This window comes from Ranitomeya variabilis, chromosome 4 (genome assembly GCF_051348905.1).
Source record: "Ranitomeya variabilis isolate aRanVar5 chromosome 4, aRanVar5.hap1, whole genome shotgun sequence".
Taxonomy (NCBI): domain Eukaryota; kingdom Metazoa; phylum Chordata; class Amphibia; order Anura; family Dendrobatidae; genus Ranitomeya; species Ranitomeya variabilis.
The window spans coordinates 662,597,131-662,621,049 of NC_135235.1; the positions used below are offsets into that span (position 1 = coordinate 662,597,131).

Sequence of the window (23,919 nt, forward strand, 5' to 3'; positions counted from 1 at the left end):
GCCTGGAGTACAGGACAGAGGAACACGGAGGTAAATCACCCGCACTCCCCACTCCCCATCCTCCGGCTCCAGTGAGTGCTTCTCCTGTGATAGAGAGTAAGTGGAGCTCGGCAGATAGCACTGGGCTATAATAAAATTGCGGCCAGTCGCACCTACAGCAGTGAGTTGTGCAGCCCACAGAGGCGTGCCCAGCTCACTGCTAATGCTGCTGCAATGTTAGAGATAGGGTCAGCGGAGGTCTAATTATCTCCTATGACCATGGGGTGCCATATTATGACACTGATAGTGTCGTGCTACTGCTGTGAACACAAGATGTCAGCCCCCAGTGTCTTCTTTAAAGTCATATAACACACGAAATATGTTTTACATGCATTCAAAACTTGGTTATAAGAGCAGCTTATGCTACATTACATTGATTTATTTATGATCTACAAACGCGGTACCTTCCCTTTAATCAGATTTTTCAAAATCAAACTTTATTATCATTTGATCAAATTTATATAATCCGACATAGGGATTTTTTATTTACAGATATTTGCAAATGAGACATGCTATAAAGCACCAGTTTCCATATCCTAGGACAAGAATATCCAGATATCCATTGATAGGAGTGCTAACAACTCAAGGACTCACGGGCGTAATATCCTGCCTATGTACCTTTCTCCTAAATTCCAGAATTGCTTCTACTCAACTTGCTGTTGAGAGTAAATGGTGGCAATTAATCCCTTCTATCACTGATGATCAGTGGAATGATGCACTAGAGGCACATACTATGGTGTCGCCAGCAGCAAATAATAAATTAATTCAACTATATATCCTACATCAATCCTACCTGACCCCAGTTAGACTACATAGATTTGGTAGACTAGCAATGGATGAATGCCATAGATGTGGGGAATCGGGAGCAGACTTCTGGCATCTTATCTGGAATTGTTGGAGAACACGAAAATATTGGAGTGAAGTGATAACTACATTAGAAGGGATAATTGGGATACCAATTGAATGTGGTTAAGAAATATGTATCTTGGGAATTGTAGATGAAGAATTGTGGTTGCACTATGACAGGATATTTCTCTGGGAGGTTCTATTTATTGCTAGGAAAGCAATAGCACTAAGGTGGATGGGGGGGGGGGAAACCTCCCACTATTAACCAGTGGAAAAAAATTAGTGAATCATTTCATACCATATGAGAATATATTATATAGAAATAGAGGCTGTCCCCAGAAGTTCCATAAGATATGGGAAAGATGGTGTGAATCACCCTTAACCCACTTATCCCCTAATGCCATGACTTCATCTATCTTACATTACGAATTCTGATGTATGTCCCTTTCAGCATGTGGAATGTGATGTATGTAAACTAAAAGAGTGTGCTTTGTTATGACCCGAACTGGTACGTGTTTAGAATTTTGATAAAGAACCTGTTAATTTAATTATAATGGAAATCGTCATAATATGCTATGTTCCATTCTGTTTTCTTTTTGTTTTGTTTACTTTATAATTGAGAGTGTAATGTTACTTACATATTATTGTGTGGAATGGATAAAAGGTACCATATTTTTCGGACTATAAGACGCACTTTTTTCTCCAAAAATGAGGATGAAAATGGGGGGTGCGTCTTATAGTCCGGATGTACCGGCCGGTTCTGGCTGTGGTGGGTAGGTGGGGGAGCAGCATCGGTGGAGCAGTGGGTCACAGGAAGCTGGCGCTGGCGTCACGGATAACTCCTGTGCCCGCTGATAAAGAGACATTTTCACTGCAACTACAAGGTTCATCAACCATGAAGACGAAAACCATACCAAGTGTACCACTGCAATCTTATCAAACCATGGCAAGAGAGGGAGCTAATTGAAACTCCATGTTTGCTTTTCAAGCCAGAAACAGGTGTTGAAGGAGTCGCAATAGCATAGATGTTGTTGAATGTCCAATAACAGCAGGGTCGGGAGTTGCTGCAGCAGAACAGGGACCTATTCTCAGGTTTGACAGAGTGTACAAAGGTAATAGAACACGAGATTATAACAAAATCCCATGGGCAGGTGAGCTTAAAGCCCTATTAAATTCCCAAGGCTCAGCGAGAGCTGAACTCCAAGGAAGTAAAGCAACTGCTGAATCTCTGAGTCATTGAGGAATCCCAAGAGCAGGTGCTCTAGCCTTATTGTTTTGGTTCCAAAACCCGATGGCGAATGGAGGTTACAGGAAGCTGAATGAAGTTTCCAAGTTCAACGCATATCCAATGCTGCATGTTGATTAACCTATCGAGAGACTAGGGCCGGCAAGGTACAGTGGGTAGGGAAAGTATTCAGACCCCTTTACATTTTTCACTATTTGTTTCATTGCAGCCATTTGATAAATTCAAAAAAGTTCATTTTTTTCTCATTAATGTACACTCTGCACCCCATCTTGACTAAAAAAAACAAATGTAGAAATTTTTGCAAATTTACTAAAAAAGAAAAACTGAAATATCACATGGTCATAAGTATTCAGACCCTTTGCTCCGACTCATATTTAAGTCACATGTTGTCCATTTCCCTGTGATCCTCCAGGAGATGGTTCTACTCCTTCATTGGAGTCCAGCTGTGTTTAATTAAACGGATAGGACTTCATTTGGAAAGGTACACACCTGTCTATATAAGACCTCACAGCTCACAGTGCATGTCAGACCAAATGAGAATTATGAGGTCAAAGGAACTGGCCAAGAAGCTCAGAGACAGAATTGTGGCAAGGCACAGATCTAGCCAAGGTTACAAAAGAATTTCTGCAGTACTCAAGGTTACTAAGAGCACAGTGGCCTCCATAATCCTTAAATGGAAGTTTGGGACCACCAGAAGTCTTCCTAGACCTGGCTGTCCAGTAAAACTGAGCAATCATGGGAGAAGAGCCTTGGTGAGAGAGGTAAGGAAGAACCCCAAGATCACTGTGGCTAAGCTCCACAGATGCAGTAGGGAGATGAGAGAAAGTTCCACAAAGTCGACTATCACTGCAGCCCTCCTCCAGTCGGGCCTTTATGGAAGAGTGGCCAGACAGAAGCCTCTCCTCAGTGCCAGACATGAAAGCCCGCATAGAGTTTGCTAAAAAACATGAGAAGGACTCCCAGACTAAGAGAAATAAGAATCTCTGGTCTGATGAGACGAAGATAGAACTGTTTGGTGATAATTCTAAGCGGTACGTGTGGAGAAAACGAGGCACTACTCATCACCTGCCCAATACAATCCCAAAAGTGAAACATGGTGGTGGCAGCATCATGCTATGGGGGTATTTTTCAGCTGCAGGTACAGGAAGACTGGTTGCAATGGAAGGAAACATGAATGCGGCCAAGTACAGAGATATCCTGGATGAAAACCTCTTACAGAGTGCTCTGGACCTCAGACTTGTTCGAAGGTTCACCTTCCAACAAGACAATGATCCTAAGCACACAGCTAAAATAACAAAGAAGTGGCTTCAGAACAACTCTGTGACCATTCTTGACTGGCCCAGCCAGAGCCCTGACCTAAACTCAATTGAGCATCTCTGGAGAGACCCGAAAATGGCTGTCCACTAATGTTCACCATCCAACCTGACGGGACTGGAGAGGATCTGCAAGGAGGAATGGCAAAGAATCCCCAAATCCAGGTGTGAAAAAGACTCATGGTTGTACTAGCTCAAAAGGCTGCTTCTACTCAATACTGAGCAAAGGGTCTGAATACTTATGACCATGTGACATTTCAGTTTTTCTTTTTTAATAAATTTGCAAAAATTTCTACATTTCTGTTTGTTTTTCAGTCAAGATGGGGTGCAGAGTGTACATTAATGAGAAAAAAATGAACTTTATTGAATTTACCAAATGGCTGCAATGATAAAGAGTAAAAAACTTAAAAGTGGTCTGAATACTTTCCATACCCACTGTACATAACCACCTTGAACTTAACAAAGGAATATTGGTAAAGACCCACGTCACAGGAAGCTAAGGAGAAAACTTTTTTCTCTACGTTTGATGGATAGTTCCAATACGACTGAATGTCATTTGGACTGCATAGAGCATCGGCCACCCTCCAGGTCATGCACTGGATCCTCGCGCACCATAAGAATTACGCCGCGGCATACTTAGACGATATTGTAGTCTTCAGCCCAGATTGGGGAAGTCATCTGCGAAAAGTCAAGGAGGTGTTTTATGCTCTCAGACAGGTGGGGTTTTCTATAAAAAAATGTGCCATGGATAAAGAAGATGCAAAATACCTTGGATATGTAGTAGGTAGAGGCAAGATCAAACCCAGATCAATAAAGTGGACGCAATCCAAAACTGACCGAGACCACTCTCAAAGAAGCAAGTTAGAGTTTTTCTCTGAATCATGGGGCACTACATGGAGTTTCCTCCCAGACTTTGCCATGATGGCCACACCTCTGACCATCCTCCTTCAATGGACAAAATCAGATATGGCCAAATGGACTGCGGAGGTGGCCTTTCAAAAACTGAAAGTAGTCCTGTTTAAGCAGCCTGTTCTGCTAGCCCCAAACTTTAAGAAGGAATTTGTGCTCCAGAAAGATGCCTCAGAATTCAGTTTAGGATCAGTCCTTTCTCAGGATACAGGAAGGAGAACTCCATACTCTACCTGAGTAAGAAGTCAGCATGTAAGAAGAATTATTCCATATTAGAGATGGAATGCTTGTCCATAAAGTGGCGGGGGACACATTACAATACTATCTGTTATGGTGAAAATTTAAATTGGTATCAGACCATTCCTTACTCCACGTGGAACATAGAGCCGGGAACCTATATGGTGATGCCAATGGCCTCACGAAAATCCCGAGTCTAATGGTAAAAGGTGCCAAACACCACAGCTTTAGACAGAGGGAGGAAGTATTTAAGGGGACTACCGGACACATAAATAATGTGATGTATGTATCACAAAGGTGGTTGTCCTCTGTGATATAAACCTGGAGTAATGCTCTATTGCACATAGTACTAAGAGGCCTGGGTCAGGTTTACAGGCAGTCTGAGAGATGGAGGGGGTCTAGCGAACTACATACTCCACCTAAGGGTGTTGTTCACATAATGAAATGGAATCTGATTGTTTGACACATGGCCTGAGTGTGGAGGTAAGAAGACCTCCAGTGTGATGTCTCCAGACTGAGCTGGTATGAAAGATGCTATCCAGCCTGTGTCCTGGACTCTCTAAAATGACTTTGTTGGAACAGTTTACTTTGTTTTGCCTGTACTAAAAGTCTATTTATTTTCCTTTACTCGTGGCATGATTTACCAGCCTGGACATTTAAATTGAAACGGTTCCTGTGTTACCCTACCACGCACCTAAGTGAGTAACATTCCCACATCATTCATTTGCTAGTCCTCATCAGAACATTCTAAATTCACCCAATAACTTTTTATTATAATAATTTAATTTCTGATACATTTAATTTGTCAAATTACTTTTGAGCCCCTTAAATGAGGAGGTTTTAGAAAACTGGTTGCAATTCTTAAACGTTTAAGATATTTCTGTTCAACCACTTTTGTTACACCGGAATGTCTACAGTTCAATTGCATCTCCGTTGTTTCATTTTTAAATACAGAATAGTGGAGCTCCACTCTACCCGTGGCTGTTAAAGGAATATGATGGCTAAATAAATCAGCCATCATGTGCTGGGAAAGATGTGGGCTCGGCCTTCAAGCCAGCATCAAAGACAGGGACACGATTTTTGAGGTACATGTACTTCACAAGTCATGAAGGGGTTAATTATACAACTGTCTTTGTCAATAAAATATATAGTTTTTCCCCATGCGAGTTATTTTTGATTCAACAAAATATTATTTTCAAATAAATAATTTCTTACATTTTAGGTACGCTAATGGATTTTCCCTATGTAGGATTTAAACCATTTGGGGTTAAAATATTTCCCACATTCTGAGCATCAAAAACGCTTCCCACTCTGTGAATTCTCTGGTGTCTAACAAGAATTGATTTCCGGTTAAAATATTTTCCACATTCTAAACATAAATATTGTTTCTCCCCTGTGTGAGTTTTCTGATGCGAGATCAGATGTGATTTCTCTGTAAAACATTTCCCACATTCTGAACATGGAAAAGGCTTCTCCCCTGTGTGAATTCTCTGGTGCTTAACAAGATGAGATTTGCAGATAAAATATTTCCCACATTCTGAACATAAATATAGTTTCTCCCCTGTGTGAGTTCTGTGATGTGCGATAAGATTTGATTTCTCTGTAAAACATTTCTCACATTCTGAGCATGAATATGGCTTCTCCCCTGTGTGACTTCTCTTATGTGTAACAAGGTGTGATTTATGTAAAAAACATTTTCCACATTCTGAACATGAATGTGGCTTCACGCCAGTATGAATTTTCTCATGCCTCACAAGAACTGATTTCTGGCTAAAACATTTTCCACATTCTGAACATGAATGTGGCTTCTCCCCAGTATGAATTTTCTCATGCCTAAGAAGAATTGATTTCTGGTTAAAATATTTCCCACATTCTGAACATGAATGTGGCTTCTCCCCAGTATGAATTTTCTCATGCCTAAGAAGAATTGATTTCTGGTTAAAATATTTCCCACATTCTGAACATGAGTATGGCTTCTCACCATTATGAATTCTTTCATGTGTAACAAGAATTGATTTCTGGTTAAAATATTTTCCACACTTGGAACAAGAAAATCTGTTCTCCTCTGTGTCACTTTTTTGATCTTTAACATAACACGTCTTGAGGGGAAAACTATTTCCATATTCTGAATGTGAAAATATCTTTGCTTTATGATCAGTTTGTTTTTCTTTGTCTCTTTTGTGAGTTTTATATTTCTTAGTAGTCTTTAATGAATCAGAAGATATGAACTGTTTCAAAGGATTAAATGATAGATCTTTGCTGTGAAGGGATGATGGTATATCTGGAGTAATGGCATTCACTTCAAATGTATCCTGTGTGATCTCAAGGTCATCTGATTTAAAAATTGAAGACGTCAGCTGTCCCACTATTTTCTTGGTACATTCATCTGCCAAGAATAAAACCAAATATTAGTTTTGAATAAAATATCCTTACATTTTTTAACATATCTACATAAAATGTCTGAAGAAATGGCAAATTATGTAGCAAAATTTAATTATTCTCTAAGACAATACCAACTCACAGACTAATAGATATTCTCATAGCATGAACCAGTAGAGCATGGTTTTCAACTGTTTGTTAATCCTTTCTCCCAAATATTGAAATAAAAAGCCACCCAAAAAGTTATGTAGGGGAAAATGAAACCAATGAAAACGTCTACCCATTCTGCAAAAAACAAGTTCACACTCAGGTTCATCATCTGTCAGTGGAAAAACAGAGGTTTCCACAATAATTAGGGGCTGAAAGGCTCTTGAAAAGCAATGTGGGTGTTATGATTCCACCGATCAGTGTGTTTTTCACACAGTGACTAAAAGCTCAGTCATCCAAACGGAGTCTGGGAGGTTCTGAGCTTCTTACTGGTGTTCCCTGTTCCAGGTAATTACCCAGCTACTTAGCTGAGCTGTCGGTCCCAGATTTCTGTCAGACTTAGGATCTGCTCAGTGGTGTGCCTTGTATTTCTGTGCTCTGGTTATTGATCTATTGCTGCCTGACCTTGGACCTCATTCTGACCATCCTTTTGCTGAATAATTATATCTCGGCTTAAAGTACTGTCCAACTAGTACAATAGCTACTTCATTAACACTGGGAGAATTAAATTGTTTTTTTGTATTCACCAACCAGTGTCGTCTGCTCCGATTACAATCTGATATTCGTCACTTGACATTCTTTCTAAGGCTGTTTTAAAAAGGTTTACTACAGGATTGTGTTGATGGAAAAATCTTTGCAAATTCAAAACAATATTTTTTTTTGTGTCAGGTATAGCTTCACAACATCGACCATCTTGCATCTGCTCATCTCCCAAAAAGTACATTTGTAAAAATGTGGGGTCTTCATTTGCTTCAGGAAGCATGAAACCTATTTTGTGATGTATTTGGCCTTGGACTTTAAAAGTTGACATAAATCCTGCTTCCTCAAGTCCAGCTGTCGCACCAAAGGATTTCATCGGGAAAGATGAATGGTATCTCCTGATAGTTTGAAGAAAATGCTTGGACTCAGGAGTTGCTCTCTACATGTATGAAAGTAGTCGTTTGGGAAGTTGATTTGAAGGTGGCAAACTGACTTTGCCATTCGAGCAGCACATACCAGGTGATTCCAAGTTAAACTTTTTTGCTTGACAATGTTCGCATATTACATCCATTTTACGCATTATGACTTTCAGATATGAGCTATAGTCCTGAATTGGGTCATAGTGAAATGGTTCCAAACTCAAGTCAACCTGCCTACATCTTTGCATAAGTTGTATATGTTGTATGCGGACATTTTGACGACATTCATCCTTTTGTCCAGATGTTTCAGCTTCCCTTGATTCAGCTTGTCTCATCCGTTTCCTTTCAAGCCGGGATGCTAGTTGTTCACTTGTCTCAGCTGTTTCAGACAGCTTTGTTTTCTTAATTTGCCCAATAGATGGTTGTATTTTTGGCAGCATTTAAAAAAAAACAGTCCTTCGTATTATAATCCTTAGTAATCACCTCATACTGATCAAAGATCTAATAGGTTAATTTATATATTTCAAGCAGAAAGCGTGTGACTGCCTCAGTCAGACTGTTCTAATTGTCCACTGCAACCAATCAGAGCTCAGCTTTTACTTTACCTCAGCAGCCTAATGCTGAAAGCTGCACTCTTCTTGCTATAGGAAACTAAAACGATCTTACTGTAAGCAATTTTCATAAATGTGGCCCCAGTTACTTCTGCAGAAGCTAAAGTTCAACTAGAACAATCTTACTGTGAGGCAATTCTCATAACTATGGCCCCAGTTATTTCTGCAACAGCTGTTGCTATAATTACAGAATTTAGAGCGATCAGGTTGCCCCACCTTATTGACTATATGGTTGCTACCACTTTAAGAGCGACTCATCGGGCGCTGTCGCTTTAATTCCTTAAGACTCTTTGGGCAAAAACTGCGGTTTTACACTCAACACACAGACACCAATTTTCTCATTTAATTCTATAGAGCCTAAAAAGGGGGGCAAATCTCATAAAGGGGAGGGATTTTAAGTTTAAGGCTATGTGCTCACGATCCAGAGTTGCTGCGGGTTTTTACTTCGAGAAATCCCATGTCCACTATGCGTCCACAGACACCTGTGGGTCACTCACGGAGACTGACATGCGGCGAGTCTTTCCAGACCGCATCATGTCAATTTCTCTTGCGGAGACTAGAAATTTCACCAATAGAATGTATTGAACGAGGTGAATCTGCATGGATCAGTGAACACATGCGGATTCACCTGCGTTCAATAGACGGCAGCGCTTTGGACGCAACGAACATGCGCTGCGTCGAAAGCACTGCTACTTTTGGATTGTGGGCCTTAATGTTCATAGTATTTTTAGTCTGGTGTTAAAGTCGGACTGTGCAAAAATTCACTCAAATCGGGTGAAAAACGTGACTTTGTATTCAAAGGGCTACCACACACAGGGTTTTTGCTTTATATATAATTTAACAATACTACTCACTTGGAAGCAATGTGAGGTATCTCAGGAACTGTTTCTTTTTAAAAGTCTGGCTGGTTTATTGCAGTCCTCAAACAATATCACAGTAAACTTAAATACAGCTTTGTCCGGCACAAAGTCCATACAGTAGTGTTGGTTTGCCCACTCGGCACAGAGTCCAGCTTCTCAATCTTTTAGCAAAGCCACACAATCCATGAGGTCTGCAACCTCCACACAATGACCCTTTACTAAGATGGTCAGTGTTGAACCTTTGGAAGCCATCTTGCTTCCTTTTTGGGCCTACTTATAGCCACATGGAACTCTCACTCATTGCTTGAGTACTGTGTCTAGCCTTTAGTCTAGTTTCAGTCTCCAGCTCCTGAGAACTATCTATGGCCACATTCACACATTCAGTATTTGGTCAGTATTTTCCATCAGTATTTGTAAGCCAAAACCAGGAGTGGAACAATCAGAGGAAAAGTATATCACTTCTGCATTTTTCACCCACTCCTTTGCACTGATGAGGGGCAGTACCCCAAAACACAGTGTCTGCAAATTGAGATTCTGGTTTGGCTTTTATCCTAAGTCACGTGACAAGGCTCGTAAATGGGTCGACATTGACTGTTAGGAGTGCTACTTCCAATAGGTGGCACTAGAGTTCTAGTCCTCTTCTTCTCTGAAGAGACAATTTGCAAATACTGATGGAAAAAACTGACCAAATACTTAATGTGTCAACGTTCCCTTACATAGACTGTCCTCAATCCTCCCCTCTCATGTTCCTACAATTCCTAGTGCTAATTCCAAGAACTTGAGCTACCACTTGCTGTTCCCCGCTCATGCTTCTCTGGCCATTGGATTTCAGCTGTGCTTCACCAATATCATGCCAGCCAGTGACTAAAGAAAATGTGACTTCTCTGCATTTAATGGTTACTACTCACCTGGGTAGTCACATGTAGGAATCTCCTCTTTAAACCACTCATCACCCCTCACATATGTCTCTGTAATAGTAATATGGGTAAGATCTTCACCCTGAAACAAATATTGGAAAAGTCACATCTATGATCAGCTCTAATCCTGCCATCTCCACCGTTCTCATTACACAAGTGTAAAACATATAATACTAGTGGATAAAACAAGACTGAGCACAAAACCTTCACAGCCGTCTACAAATCATAGGGGAGATCTCATGACACCTTCTCTCCATCTACCTGATGATCCTGAGGAACATTGGGATCTTCTTGTTTACAGCCCTGTGGAAGAAGAGGACGGGGACATCTCTCTGGTGTTGTCCTCTTACTGGATAGAACTGGAGGAAACACATACAGGGACTGAATTCATTCTTCACATACAGATAATGATAGGCCGTGTGTAATTAGTCCTGTCTATTACCTGGTGATGTGAGGGACTGGGGAACCTCCATCATGACATCCTTGTACAGATCTTTGTGATCTTCTAAATACTCCCACTCTTCCAAGGAGAAATAGATGGTGACATCCTGACACCTTATAGCAACCTGACACATATAATGATACCGTCATCACCCCGATCCCTTCATAGCAATACTGTATATTGTCCCAGCATTCCCAGCAGTGTCACCTCTAAAGTCAACAGCTCAATCATCTTGTAGGTGAGTTCTAGGATCTTCTGGTCATTGAAGTTCTCATGTATCAGGGTGTGAGGTGGAGGCCCTGTGATTGGGCTCACAGGTCTCCCCCATCCCTCAGACACAGGGTCCTGACATTGCTCACTAGAGGTCTTCTTCACTACTGTGTAATCCTGGTTATGGAGAGACACATTAATAAATCTCACTACAGACATTTCCAGAGTCCTCACCTCTCCAGTTCTGTCCATCTGTTATTCCCATAGATAAGAAAGATGTAATGTGAAGTCATCAGAATCTCTCACCTCTCCAGTAAGCCAGAAGAGGATCTCTAGGGTGATGTGTAATATCCTCTCCGCCATCTTGTCCTTGTCCATATCCATTCTTGACTGGTAAATCAGGAAAATTATTTTATATAGAAGATCCGATATTGTAGGAACCTGAATGGGGAAAAGATGAAGCCTACATAACATCATAAAGAATCCCATTTAATAATACAATTAATGGAGATATTAAAGGGAACCTGTCACCCCCAAAATCGAAGGTGAGCTAAGCCCACCGGCTTCAGGGGCTTATCTACAGCATTCTGTAATGCTGTAGATAAGCCCCCGATGTATCCTGAAAGATGAGAAAAAGAGGTTAGATTATACTCACTCAGGGGCGGTCCCTCTGCGGTTCTGGTCCGATGGGCATCGCGGTCCGGTCCGGGGCCTCCCATCTTCTTATGATAATGTCCTCTTCTTGTCTTCACGCTGCAGCTCCGGCTCCGGCGTACTTTGTCTGCCCTGTTGAGGGCAGAGCAAAGTACTGCAGTGCGCAGGTGCCGGGAAAGGTCAGAGAGGCCCGGCACTTGCGCACTGCAGTACTTTGCTCTGCCCTCAGCAGGGCAGACAAAGTACGCCGGAGCCGCAGCGTGAAGACAAGAAGAGGACGTCATCGTAAGAAGATGGGAGGCCCCAGACCGGACCGCGACGCCCATCAGACCAGAACCGCAGCGGGACCGCCCCTGAGTGAGTATAATCTAACCTCTTTTTCTCATCTTTCAGGACTTCAGGAAAATGGCCGCGGGATTCCGCGCGTGCGCAGATGGAGATCGCGGCGGCCATTTTCCTGAAGCCCGGGCAGCAGAGCGCTCCATCTGCGCACGCGCGGCCACAGGAAAGATGGCCGCGCCCACCGGTAAACGGCGAATAGCGAAGCCCGCGCTGTTTTGAATCTCCTGGGCAGTGGATCTTCGCTTTGGACATGCGCACACCACTACGCCACCAACGTAATGATGAGCAGGTTTCTGAGGGAAAAAAAGCGCTGTAACCACGCCCATCCGACCTGACCAACTTGAGTGACAGGACAAAACGGCCACTTCACACAGGTATTTCGGCAGCTTAACGGGGGAATAAAGGCAACAAAAAGGCACTAATGTAAAGCCCAGCTCTGCCCCTATTTCACACTATTTTTATCTAATCTTTAAAAAACGGGGTGATAGGTTCCCTTTAATATTGGAGAAGGCGTTTGGTGGATTTACCTATGACTGTTGCTAGGTATTGAGTGTGTGATAATTTATTTTCTTCTCCAAATTTAGTTTAACCCCATCCTCCACGCATCAGTGAATTTCTCTGTGTGTGTGTGTGTGTGTGTGTTTATTTGCATGTTTGGTATTTTTCGTTACCCCTGTTCGTATTACTTTGTTAGTCTGGTTGGTGTATTACATTACACTACTACTCCCCTCTGCCCTGGATGGGAGAAAGGTAAAGACTCAGGGCGGATTCAGGAACTAAGGCAGGGTACGTGGCCCCGGTGCCTTCACCATCAGAAGTAATGTGAGAAACAGGATGCCCCTAGCGATAGGGAAGGAGCCCCTGGTCCTGGGACGTGACATGTGTTATCCAAGCATGCTTGTGTGCTAACCGAGTGTCTTCGAAGTTCGACGGCTGCAACACATGCATGGATTGCTTGTGTGTTACATAATCCCTACATGTGTTGCTGCTGTTGAAAGCTGAGAGACATGCAGGCACGGGGACTCGAACATATTTTTCAAGCACCCCGAAGACACACTCTGTTAGCACACGAGCATGCTCAGATAACATCTTATCTGAGCATATTCGCTCATCAGGAATAATAAACATAGTGGGATGCATGTAATCAGAGTAAAATGAGGCATCACATGCTTAATTCTGATTAGACTGCAGTGTTGTATTTCTGCGTAGGTTTATGATAATTGACGCTATTCTTAGCCTTATTGCTATTCAAAGAAAAAATCTATTACCTGAAAAGGAAGGTATATTCTCTATATAATTAGAGCGAGGAAGGAGTTTGGGTGGAGAACGGAGTGGACATGGTAAGTGCTGGCTCACAGGCCACTGCAATGCATAAAGTAGTATTAGGACACATTAAGCTTGGAGCCTAATCGATGAAAACAGCAGAGCTGCAGCTGGCAGACACAAAGTGAGGCTTTCTGCATGATAAAGGGATATATTACTATAATAAGAGCATGGATGCATTTACTGGCACTTAATGACACGATTAATGACTAAAAAATGAAATGAGTTGGGTAATGGATAACTTCTTTAACCCCTTTCTGTCATTAGACGTACTATTCCGTCCATGTGGGGTGGGCCCTACTTCCCAAGGACGGAATAGTACGTCCAGCACGATCGGCCGCGCTCACGGGGGGAGCGCGGCCAATCGCGGCCGGGTGTCAGCTGACTATCGCAGCTGACATCTGGCACTATGTGCCAGGAGCGGTCACGGACCGCTCCCGGCACATTAACCCCCGGCACACCGCGATCAAACATGATCGCGATGTGCCGGCGGTGCAGGGAAGCATCGCGCAGGGAGGGGGCTCCCTGCGGGCTTCCCTAAGCCCCCCGCAGCAACGCGATGTGATCGCGTTGCTGCGAGGGTCTTACCTCCCTCCCTGCCTGCTCCAGACCCGGATCCAAGATGGCCGCGGATCCGGGTCCTGCAGGGAGGGAGGTGGCTTCACAGAAGCCTGCTCAGAGCAGGCACTGTGAAGCAGCCTGCACTTCTCTCAGATCGGTGATCTGTCAGAGTGCTATGCAAACTGGCAGATCACCGATCTGTATTGTCCCCCCCTGGGGCAAAGTAAAAAAGTAAAAAAAAAAAATTTCCAAATGTGTAAAAAAAAATTTAAAAAAATATTCCAAAATAATGAAAAAAAAATATATATATATTATTCCCATAAATACATTTCTTTATCTAAATAATAAAAAACAATAAAAGTACACATATTTAGTATCGCCGCGTCCGTAACGACCCGACCTATAAAACTGGCCCACTAGTTAACCCCTTCAGTAAACACCGTAAGAAAAAAAAAAAAAAAACGAGGCAAAAAAACAACGCTTTATTATCATACTGCCGAACAAAAAGTGGAATAACACGCGATCAAAAAGACAGATATAAATAACCATGGTACCGCTGAAAGCGTCATCTTGTCCTGCAAATAACGAGCCACCATACAGCATGATCAGCAAAAAAATTAAAAAGTTATAGTCCTGAGAATAAAGCGATGCAAAAATAATTATTTTTTCCATAAAATAGTTTTTATCGTATAAAAGCGCCAAAACATAAAAAAATAATATAAATGAGGTATCGCTGTAATCGTACTGACCCGAAGAATAAAACTGCTTTATCAATTTTACCAAACGCAGAACGGTATAAACGCCTCCCCCAAAAGAAATTCATGAATAGCTGGTTTTTGGTCATTCTGCCTCACAAAAATCGGAATAAAAAGCGATCAAAAAATGTGACGTGCCCAAAAATGTTACCAATAAAAGCGTCAACTCGTCCCGCAAAAAACAAGACCTCACATGACTCTGTGGACCAAAATATGGAAAATTTATAGCTCTCAAAATGTGGTAACGCAAAAAATATTTTTTGCAATAAAAAGCGTCTTTCAGTGTGTGACGGCTGCCAATCATAAAAATCCGCTAAAAAAATCAAACCCCCCTTCATCACCCCCTTAGTTAGGGAAAAATAAAAAAATGTATTTATTTCCATTTTCCCATTAGGGCTAGGGTTAGGGCAAGGGTTGGGGCTAGGGTTAAGGCTACAGTTAGGGTTGGGGCTAAAGTTAGGGTTAGGGTTGGGGCTAAAGTTACGGTTAGGGTTTAGATTACATTTACGGTTGGGAATAGGGTTGGGGTTAGGGGTGTGTCAAGGTTAGAGGTGTGGTTAGGGTTACTGTTGGGATTAGGGTTAGGGGTGTGTTTGGATTAGGGTTTCAGTTATAATTGGGGGGTTTTCCACTGTTTCGGCACATCAGGGGCTCTCCAAACGCGACATGGCGTCCGATCTCAATTCCAGCCAATTCTGCGTTGAAAAAGTAAAACAGTGCTCCTTCCCTTCCGAGCTCTCCCGTGTGCCCAAACAGGGGTTTACCCCAACATATGGGGTATCAGCGTACTCAGGACAAATAGGACAACAACCTTTGGGGTCCAATTTCTCCTGTTACCCCTGGGAAAATACAAAACGGGGCTAAAAAATAATTTTTGTGGGGGGAAAAAAAAAAGATTTTTTATTTTCACGGCTCTGCGTTATAAACTGTAGTGAAACACTTGGGGGTTCAAAGTTCTTACAACACATCTAGATAAGTTCCTTGGGGGGTCTAGTTTCCAAAATGGGGTCACTTGTGCGGGGCTTCTACTGTTTAGGTACATTAGGGGCTCTGCAAACACAATGTGACGCCTGCAGACCATTCCATCTAAGTCTGCATTCCAAATGGCGCTCCTTCCCTTCCGAGCCCTTCCATGCGTCCAAACGGTGGTTCCCCCCCACATATGGGGTATCAGCGCACTCAGGACAAATTGGACAACAACTTTTGGGGTCCAATTTCTCCTGTTACCCTCCGGAAAATACAAAACTGGGGGCTAAAAAATAATTTTTGTGGGAAAAAATTTTTGTTTTATTTTTACGGCTCTGCATTATAAACTTCTGTGAAGCCCTTGGTGGGTCAAAGCGCTCACCACACATCTAGATAAGTTCCTTAGGGGGTCTACTTTCCAAAATGGTGTCACTTGTGGGGGGTTTCAATGTTTAGGCACATCAGGGGCTTTCCAAATGCAACATGGCGTCCCATCTCAATTCCAGTCAATTTTGCATTGAAAAGTCAAATGGCGCTCCTTCGCTTCCGAGCTCTGTCATGCGCCCAAACAGTGGTTTACCCCCACATATGGGGTATCGGCGTACTCAGGACAAATTGTACAACAACTTTTGGGGTCCATTTTCTCCTGTTACCCTTGGTAAAATAAAACAAATTGGAGCTGAAGTAAATTTTTTTGTGAAAAAAAAGTTAAATGTTCATTTTTATTTAAACATTCCAAAAATTCCTGTGAAGCACCAGAAGGGTTAATAAACTTCTTGAATATGGTTTTGAGCACCTTGAGGGGTGCAGTTTTTAGAATGGTGTCACACTTGGGTATTTTCTATCATATAGACCCCTCAAAATGACTTCAAATGAGATGTGGTCCCTAAAAAAAAATGGTGTTGTAAAAATGAGAAATTGCTGGTCAACTTTTAACCCTTATAACTCCCTAACAAAAAAAAATTTTGGTTCCAAAATTGTGCTGATGTAAAGTAGACATGTGGGAAATGTTACTTATTAAGTATTTTGTGTGACATATCACTGTGATTTAATTGCATAAAAATTCAAAGTTGGAAAATTGCGACATTTTCAAAATTTTCGCCAAATTTCCGTTTTTTTCACAAATAAACGCAGGTACTATCACAGAATTTTTACCACTATCATGAAGTACAATATGTCACGAGAAAACAATGTCAGAATCACCAGGATCCGTTGAAGCGTTCCAGAGTTATAACCTCATAAAGGGACAGTGGTCAGAATTGTAAAAATTGGCCCGGTCCATAACGTGCAAACCACCCTTGGGGGTGAAGGGGTTAAACATATCTGGCCAGAATCCGTCACTGACTCCATCACCGCCGGCCGCCTGACAGGCAGGAATAATACCCCGCACTACAGTAGTACAGGGCATCACCGGAGCAACCAGAGGCTTCTATGCTGTATGATCGCACTAATGAGGGGTGTGGAGAAAAGCTGAAAAATGTCTTAAAGAAATAAATATCACAGTTTTAGCAAAAGAGAAAGAACATTCTCTATTCTTGATGAGGACAGAGAGAAGACATCTTCTATATATCTGAGGTAACGGAGAGACAACATCCATTATTGTATCTGAGGCAGAAAGACAGAGGCAGAGCGCCTCCTCCATTATATCTGGGGCACAGAGAGGGGGAGTCCTGTGTTCCCCATAGACACATCCCAATATATCGCCATGACAGCCGGGGCCTAACACTGGGGTCCTAGAACGGGGTCATTAAATTATAAAGAGAAAACAACAAGGTAAAATCCAGCTACATTCACTGAAGAGAAAAAGTTCTACTGCTGGGATAATCTGTCCCCAGAATGTCTCCATTACATGTACAGCTCCCCCCGCAGATAACAGCCCCTCATACATCTACAGCACCGGCCCCGGGGGCCACATCTCCAGCCCTGGGAAACTGATCCAGGAGGTCGGTGCTGTGTCCCGGGGTCATCTGTATCTGCACCAGGAGTGGGGGAGGGAGGAGATATTTATTAGGAGGTGGGTGGTGCCATATTGTGGGGGCAACTTGTACTGTCATAATGTGTGTGGGGGGGGGGAGGGGCCGGTACTGGGGGAACATTATACGGGGGGGAGAAAGAAAGGAGCATTGTACTATGGGAGCAATATGTGTTTCCTCACTCCCTGTTTTCATAGTTGGCTGGTATGGCTCTATCACAGGAAAAGCACCAAAACACTCTGTGCACTGAAGGGGTTACTGCCCCCTGTGCCCAGTAATGGGGAATCTCCAGCACCTACCTCCACCTGCAGAGCCGCACACCACATATATGGCTGTTCTGTGCGCACAGGACCTGGGATGAGGTCACAGGAGGGGAGGAGTCAGGGGTCACATGATCAGGGGCCTCAGTGTATGCAGGACTGTGCTGTGCTGGTTGTCATGGTGCTGGATGAGGGGAAGATTATGTGTGGGGTCAGGAGGGGTTTACAGGGTGGATGTAGCGGAGCCGTGTGTGTATGAGGTGTACGGAGCTGAGCCGCGTGTGTACGAGGTGTACGGAGCAGAGCCGCGTGTGTACGAGGTGTACGGAGCAGAGCCGTGTATGTACAAGGTGTACGGAGAGGAGCCGTGTGTATGAGGTGTACGGAGCGGAGCCGTGTGTGTGTACGAGGTGTACGGAGTGGGGCCGTGTGTGTGTACGAGGTGTACGGAGCGGAGCCGTGTGTGTACGAGGTGTACGGAGCAGAGCCGTGTGTGTACGAGGTGTACGGAGTGGAGCCGTGTGTGTACGAGGTGTACGGAGCGGAGCCGTGTGTGTACGAGGTGTACGGAGCAGAGCCGTGTGTGTACGAGGTGTACGGAGCAGAGCCGTGTGTGTGTACCAGGTGTACTGAGCGGACCCTTGTGTGTACGAGGTGTACAGAGCGGAGCCGCGTGTGTACGAGGTGTACGGAGCAGAGCCGTGTGTGTACGAGGTGTACGGAGCAGAGCCGTGTGTGTACGAGGTGTATGGAGCGGAGCCGTGTGTGTACGAGGTGTACGGAGCGGAGCCGTGTGTGTACGAGGTGTACGGAGCGGAGCCGTGTGTGTACGAGGTGTACGGAGCAGAGCCGTGTGTGTACGAGGTGTACGGAGCAGAGCCGTGTGTGTACGAGGTGTACGGAGCAGAGCCGTGTGTGTACGAGGTGTACGGAGCAGAGCCGTGTGTGTACGAGGTGTACGGAGTGGAGCCGTGTGTGTACGAGGTGTACGGAGCGGAGCCGTGTGTGTACGAGGTGTACGGAGCGGAGCCGTGTGTGTACGAGGTGTACGGAGCAGAGCCGTGTGTGTACGAGGTGTACGGAGCAGAGCCGTGTGTGTACGAGGTGTACGGAGCAGAGCCGTGTGTGTACGAGGTGTACGGAGCAGAGCCGTGTGTGTACGAGGTGTACGGAGCAGAGCCGTGTGTGTACGAGGTGTACGGAGCAGAGCCGTGTGTATACGATAGTTTCCCCCTTGGCACATCCCGTTTTGACCTTTGCAGCCCCAGCGCTCTGTTAGGCCGTGCTCACATGTCCAGTAGTGATCAGGACGGACCCAGCAGCAATCAGTTGGTGAAGAGCTTATGCACACACAACTTTTTAGTCCGTTTTTAAATGAGTGATTTTAGCTGAATACATTTTTTTTTCATTGAAGTCTATGGAAAACGGATCCGTTAATCAGCTGATGGTAATTCTCTCATTTGTATTGGCTCCATTTTTTGCTTCCTGGACTTTTTTCTTAGGGCAGAGACAGTCGGCTGTATTTCTAGTGCGAGAATCGCTTCGCACTGCACGGACTGCCCGGCACCTCTCCGGGCCTGAGCAAGACAGTGTGATGGATTACTCTGCAGCCATCAGGTGAGGAGAGCCAACAGCCAGCATGAGGTTTACGGTGCGATTCTCGCATGAGAAATGCAGCAGTCTGTCTCTGCCCTTCCTTAACCCCTTCCCGACATGTGACGGAATAGTACGTCACATGTCGGGACCCCCGCTTTGATGTGCGCTCCGGCGGTGAGCGCACATCAAAGTCGCGACATGTCAGCTGTTTTTTACAGCTGACATGTGCGCGCAATAGCGGCGGGTGAAATCGCGATCACCCGCCGCTATTAACTAGTTAAATGCCGCTGTCAAAGCAGACAGCGGCATTTAACTACCGCATCCGGCCGTGCGGCCGGATATGAGCACATCGCCGACCCCCGTCACATGATCGGGGTTCGGCGATGCTCCTCCATTGTAACCATAGAGGTCCTTGAGACCTCTATGGTTACTGATTGCCGGTGGCTGTGAGCGCCCCCCTGTGGTCGGCGCTCACAGCACACCTGCATTTTAGCTACATAACAGCGATCTGATGATCGCTGTTATGTAGCAGAGCCGATCGGGCTGTGCCTGCTTCTAGCCTCCCATGGAGGCTATAGAAGCATGGCAAAAGTAAAAAAAAAAAGTTTTTAAAAATGTGAAAAAAAATATAAAAGTTTAAATCACCCCACTTTCGCCCCAATCAAAATAAATCAATAAAAAAAAAACCCAACCTACACATATTTGGTATCGCCGCGTTCAGAATCGCCCGATCTATCAATAAAAAAAAAGCATTAACCTGATCGCTAAATGGCGTAATGAGAAAAAAATTCGAAACGCCAGATTTACGTTTTTTTGGTCGCCACGACATTGCATTAAAATGCAATAACGGGCGATCAAAAGAACGTATCTACACCAAAATGCTATCATTAAAAACGCCAGCTCGGCACGCAAAAAATAAGCCCTCACCTGACCCCAGATCACGAAAAATGGAGACGCTACGAGTATCGGAAAATGGCGCAATTTTGTTTTGTTTTGTTTTTTGCAAAGTTTGGAATTTTTTTTCACCACTTAGGTGAAAAATAACCTAGTCATGTTAGGTGTCTATGAGCTCGTAATGACCTGGAGAATCATAATGGCAGGTCAGTTTTAGCATTTAGTGAACCTAGCAAAATAGGCAAGCAAAAAACAAGTGTGGGATTGCACTTTTTTTGCAATTTCACTGCACTTGGAATTTTTTTTCCCGTTTTCTAGTACACGACATGCTAAAACCAATGATGTCGTTCAAAAGTACAACTCGTCCCGCAAAAAATAAGCCCTCACATGGCCAAATTGACGGAAAAATAAAAAAGTTATGGCTCTGGGAAGGAGGGGAGCGAAAAACGAAAACGGAAAAAGCTCCGGGGGTGAAGGGGTTAAAGGACGGCCATCATCAGCCCCGATTCTGTTAGTTGGTGCTGCACAACGTGATGGGATTAGATATAGGGCTCGGCGGAGTGTATCACAGAGGATGGACTTAGATATGCGGACTGCATTGGATACGCAGATTTTATCACGCCCTGGGATTCAATGTGCGGACTGTATCACACGCTGGGCTTAGGCTATGTCTCCACGCTCAGGATGGCCGGCGGTATCGCCGCAGCGGCGAAGCCGCTCGGCGCTAAGCCCCGCCCCTTTCTGGGACGCGATGGTGCCGGATGTGTACAGTACACATCCGGGATCATCACACCCCTCGCCATAGGGCCCTGTGATATGCCTTGCGGGGACGCTGCGTCCCCGCAAGGTGTACGGACATGCTGCGATCTGAAAAGACGCGCAGCATGTCCGGAGTCGCAGGGCCGCCGCGTGCGGGTTTCCACGCATAGTGGAGACGGGATTTCATAAAATCCCCTCCACTATGCTGGAACATCTGGACGCTGCTTGTTTGACGCTGCAGCTCTGCGCAGCGTCAAACAAGCAGCGTTTACTTACCGTGGAAACATACCCTTAGATATGCAAACTTTATCATGCATTGGGATTAGATACAGGACTCTAGTGAGAAAGTGCATTATAAGGGAATGGGTACATTTAATTGTAATTTCCCTTTAAAAGAAAAAATCTGAAAAATCAGGTATATGGGAGATTCAATACCTTTTTTGATTGCTGTGACCAGTGTGTTCATTATGTAGATACCTATACACATGGACCAGTCTTTGCCCATTCAAACCTGGTTGTTTGAATACAACCAATTGTTGCATATATATATATAGGCGAATTCGCCTCGACCAATCAGCGACGGGCACAGTATCGACGTAGATGTCATAATGGTTGCCATGGCGACGATGATGTCATAAAGGTTGCCTCGACCAATCAGCGACGGGCACAGTCTGCCGCGAATTCTGGAATCATCATTGTCCATATACTACGGGGACATGCATATTCTAGAATACCCGATGCGTTAGAATCGGGCCACAATCTAGTGTATATATATATATATATATATATATATATATACATACATACATACACACACACACACACACACACACACACACACACACACACACACACACACACACACACACACACACACACACACACACACACTCACTAAGCAGGGTAAAGTAATATTTTTTGTATACATGTAAAATGATGGGAGATCTAATGCCTTTTGTTTTTCACAATTGTGCCTATTTATTTAAAGGCTCCCGAGTCCTCCTCGCTGTATATACTTTTACAGCAGCGAATCCGTATTTATAAACATGGAGCTCTATGTTCATTCAGACTTGGTTATCTACATATCCCTAATAGGTGCATATTCACACTACAATCTATCTTATGTGTTAAGGTACCGTCACATTTAGCGACGCTGCAGCGATCTAGACAACGATGCCGATCCCTGCAGCGTCGCTGTGTGGTCGCTGGAGAGCTGTCACACAGCTCTCCAGCGACCAACGATGCCGAAGTCCCCGGGTAACCAGGGTAAACATCGGGTTACTAAGCGCAGGGCCGCGCTTAGTAACCCGATGTTCACCCTGGTTACCAGTCTAAATGTAAAAAAAACCAAACAGTACATACTTACATTCCGGTGTCTGCCGCGTCCCCCGGCGTTCTGCTTCCCTGCACTGTAAGCGCCGGCCCTAAAGCAGAGCAGTGATGTCACCGCTGTGCTTTGCTTTACGGCCAGCCGGCGCTGACACAGTGCAGGGAAGCAGAGCGCTGGGGGACGCGGCAGACACCGGAATGTAAGTATGTAGTGTTTTTTTTTTTTTTACATTTACACTGGTAACCAGGGTAAATATCGGGTTACTAAGCGCGGCCCTGCGCTTAGTAACCCGATGTTTACCCTGGTTACCAGTGAAGACATCGCTGAATCGGTGTCACACACGCCGACTCAGCGATGTCAGCGGGAGATCCAGCGACGAAATAAGGTGCTGGCCTTCTAGCTCCGACCAACGATGTCACAGCAGGATCCTGATCGCTGCTGCCTGTCAAACACAACGAGATCGCTATCCAGGACGCTGCAACGTCACGTATCGCTAGCGATATCGTCGTTCAGTGTGAAGGTACCTTTAGCTAATTGTATGCACCTCCACTAGGGCACATGTTCACACTAGAACTTTGTGTTAGTCAATAAGTATTTCTGGGAGACTTAACCCCTTTACCCCCAAGGGTGGTTTGCACGTTAATGACCGGGCCAATTTTTACAATTCTGACCACTGTCCCTTTATGAGGTTATAACTCTGGAATGCTTCAACGGATCTTGGCGATTCAGACATTGTTTTCTCGTGACATATTGTACTTCATGATAGTGGTAAAATTTCTTCGATATAACTTGCGTTTATTTGTGAAAAAAATTAATATTTGGCGAAAATTTTGAAAATTTCGCAATTTTCCAACTTTGAATTTTTATGCCCTTAAATCACAGACATATGTCACGCAAAATACTTAATAAGTAACATTTCCCACATGTCTACTTTACATCAGCACAATTTTGGAACCAAAATTTTTTTTTGTGATGGAGTTATAAGGGTTAAAAGTTGACCAGCAATTTCTCATTTTTACAATACCATTTTTTTTTAGGGACCACATCTCATTTGAAGTCATTTTGAGGGGTCTATATGATAGAAAATACCCAAGTGTGACACCATTCTAAAAACTGCACCCCTCAAGGTACTCAAAACCACTTTCAAAAAGTTTATTAACCCTTCAGGTGTTTCACAGGAATTTTTGGAATGTTTAAATAAAAATAAACATTTAACTTTTTTTCACACAAAATTTATTTCAGCTCCAATTTGTTTTATTTTACCAAGGGTAACAGGAGAAAATAGACCCCAAAATTTGTTGTACAATTTGTCCTGAGTACGCTGATACCCCATATGTGGGGGTAAACCACTGTTTGGGCGCATGGCAGAGCTCGGAAGGAAAGGAGCGCCA

The 23,919-nt window shown here is 43.9% G+C and overlaps 1 protein-coding gene across 1 annotated transcript; it reads right to left on the reverse strand.

Moving 5' to 3' along the window:
* Positions 1 to 3,816: 3,816 nt before the first annotated feature.
* LOC143766224 (uncharacterized) lies at positions 3,817 to 18,038 on the reverse strand. Its single transcript, XM_077253732.1, has 7 exons — positions 17,989 to 18,038; positions 11,422 to 11,556; positions 11,113 to 11,292; positions 10,906 to 11,029; positions 10,725 to 10,822; positions 10,455 to 10,545; positions 3,817 to 6,976 (listed from the first exon to the last, which is right to left on the reverse strand). The coding sequence occupies exons 1-7, from the start codon at positions 18,013 to 18,015 to the stop codon at positions 5,832 to 5,834; spliced, it is 1,800 nt and encodes a 599-aa protein (XP_077109847.1). The 5' UTR covers positions 18,016 to 18,038; the 3' UTR covers positions 3,817 to 5,831.
* Positions 18,039 to 23,919: the final 5,881 nt, after the last annotated feature.

Coding starts and splice junctions, on each gene's coding strand:
- LOC143766224 (XM_077253732.1), bottom strand. CDS start 18,015: ATGTGGTGTGCGGCTCTGCAGGTGGAG. Junction 11,557..17,988: donor GTGCGGCTCTGCAGGTGGAG/GTAGGTGCTGGA, acceptor TTCCCCATTCAG/GTTCCTACAATATCGGATCT. Junction 10,546..10,724: donor ATGTTCCTCAGGATCATCAG/GTAGATGGAGAG, acceptor TATTTGTTTCAG/GGTGAAGATCTTACCCATAT.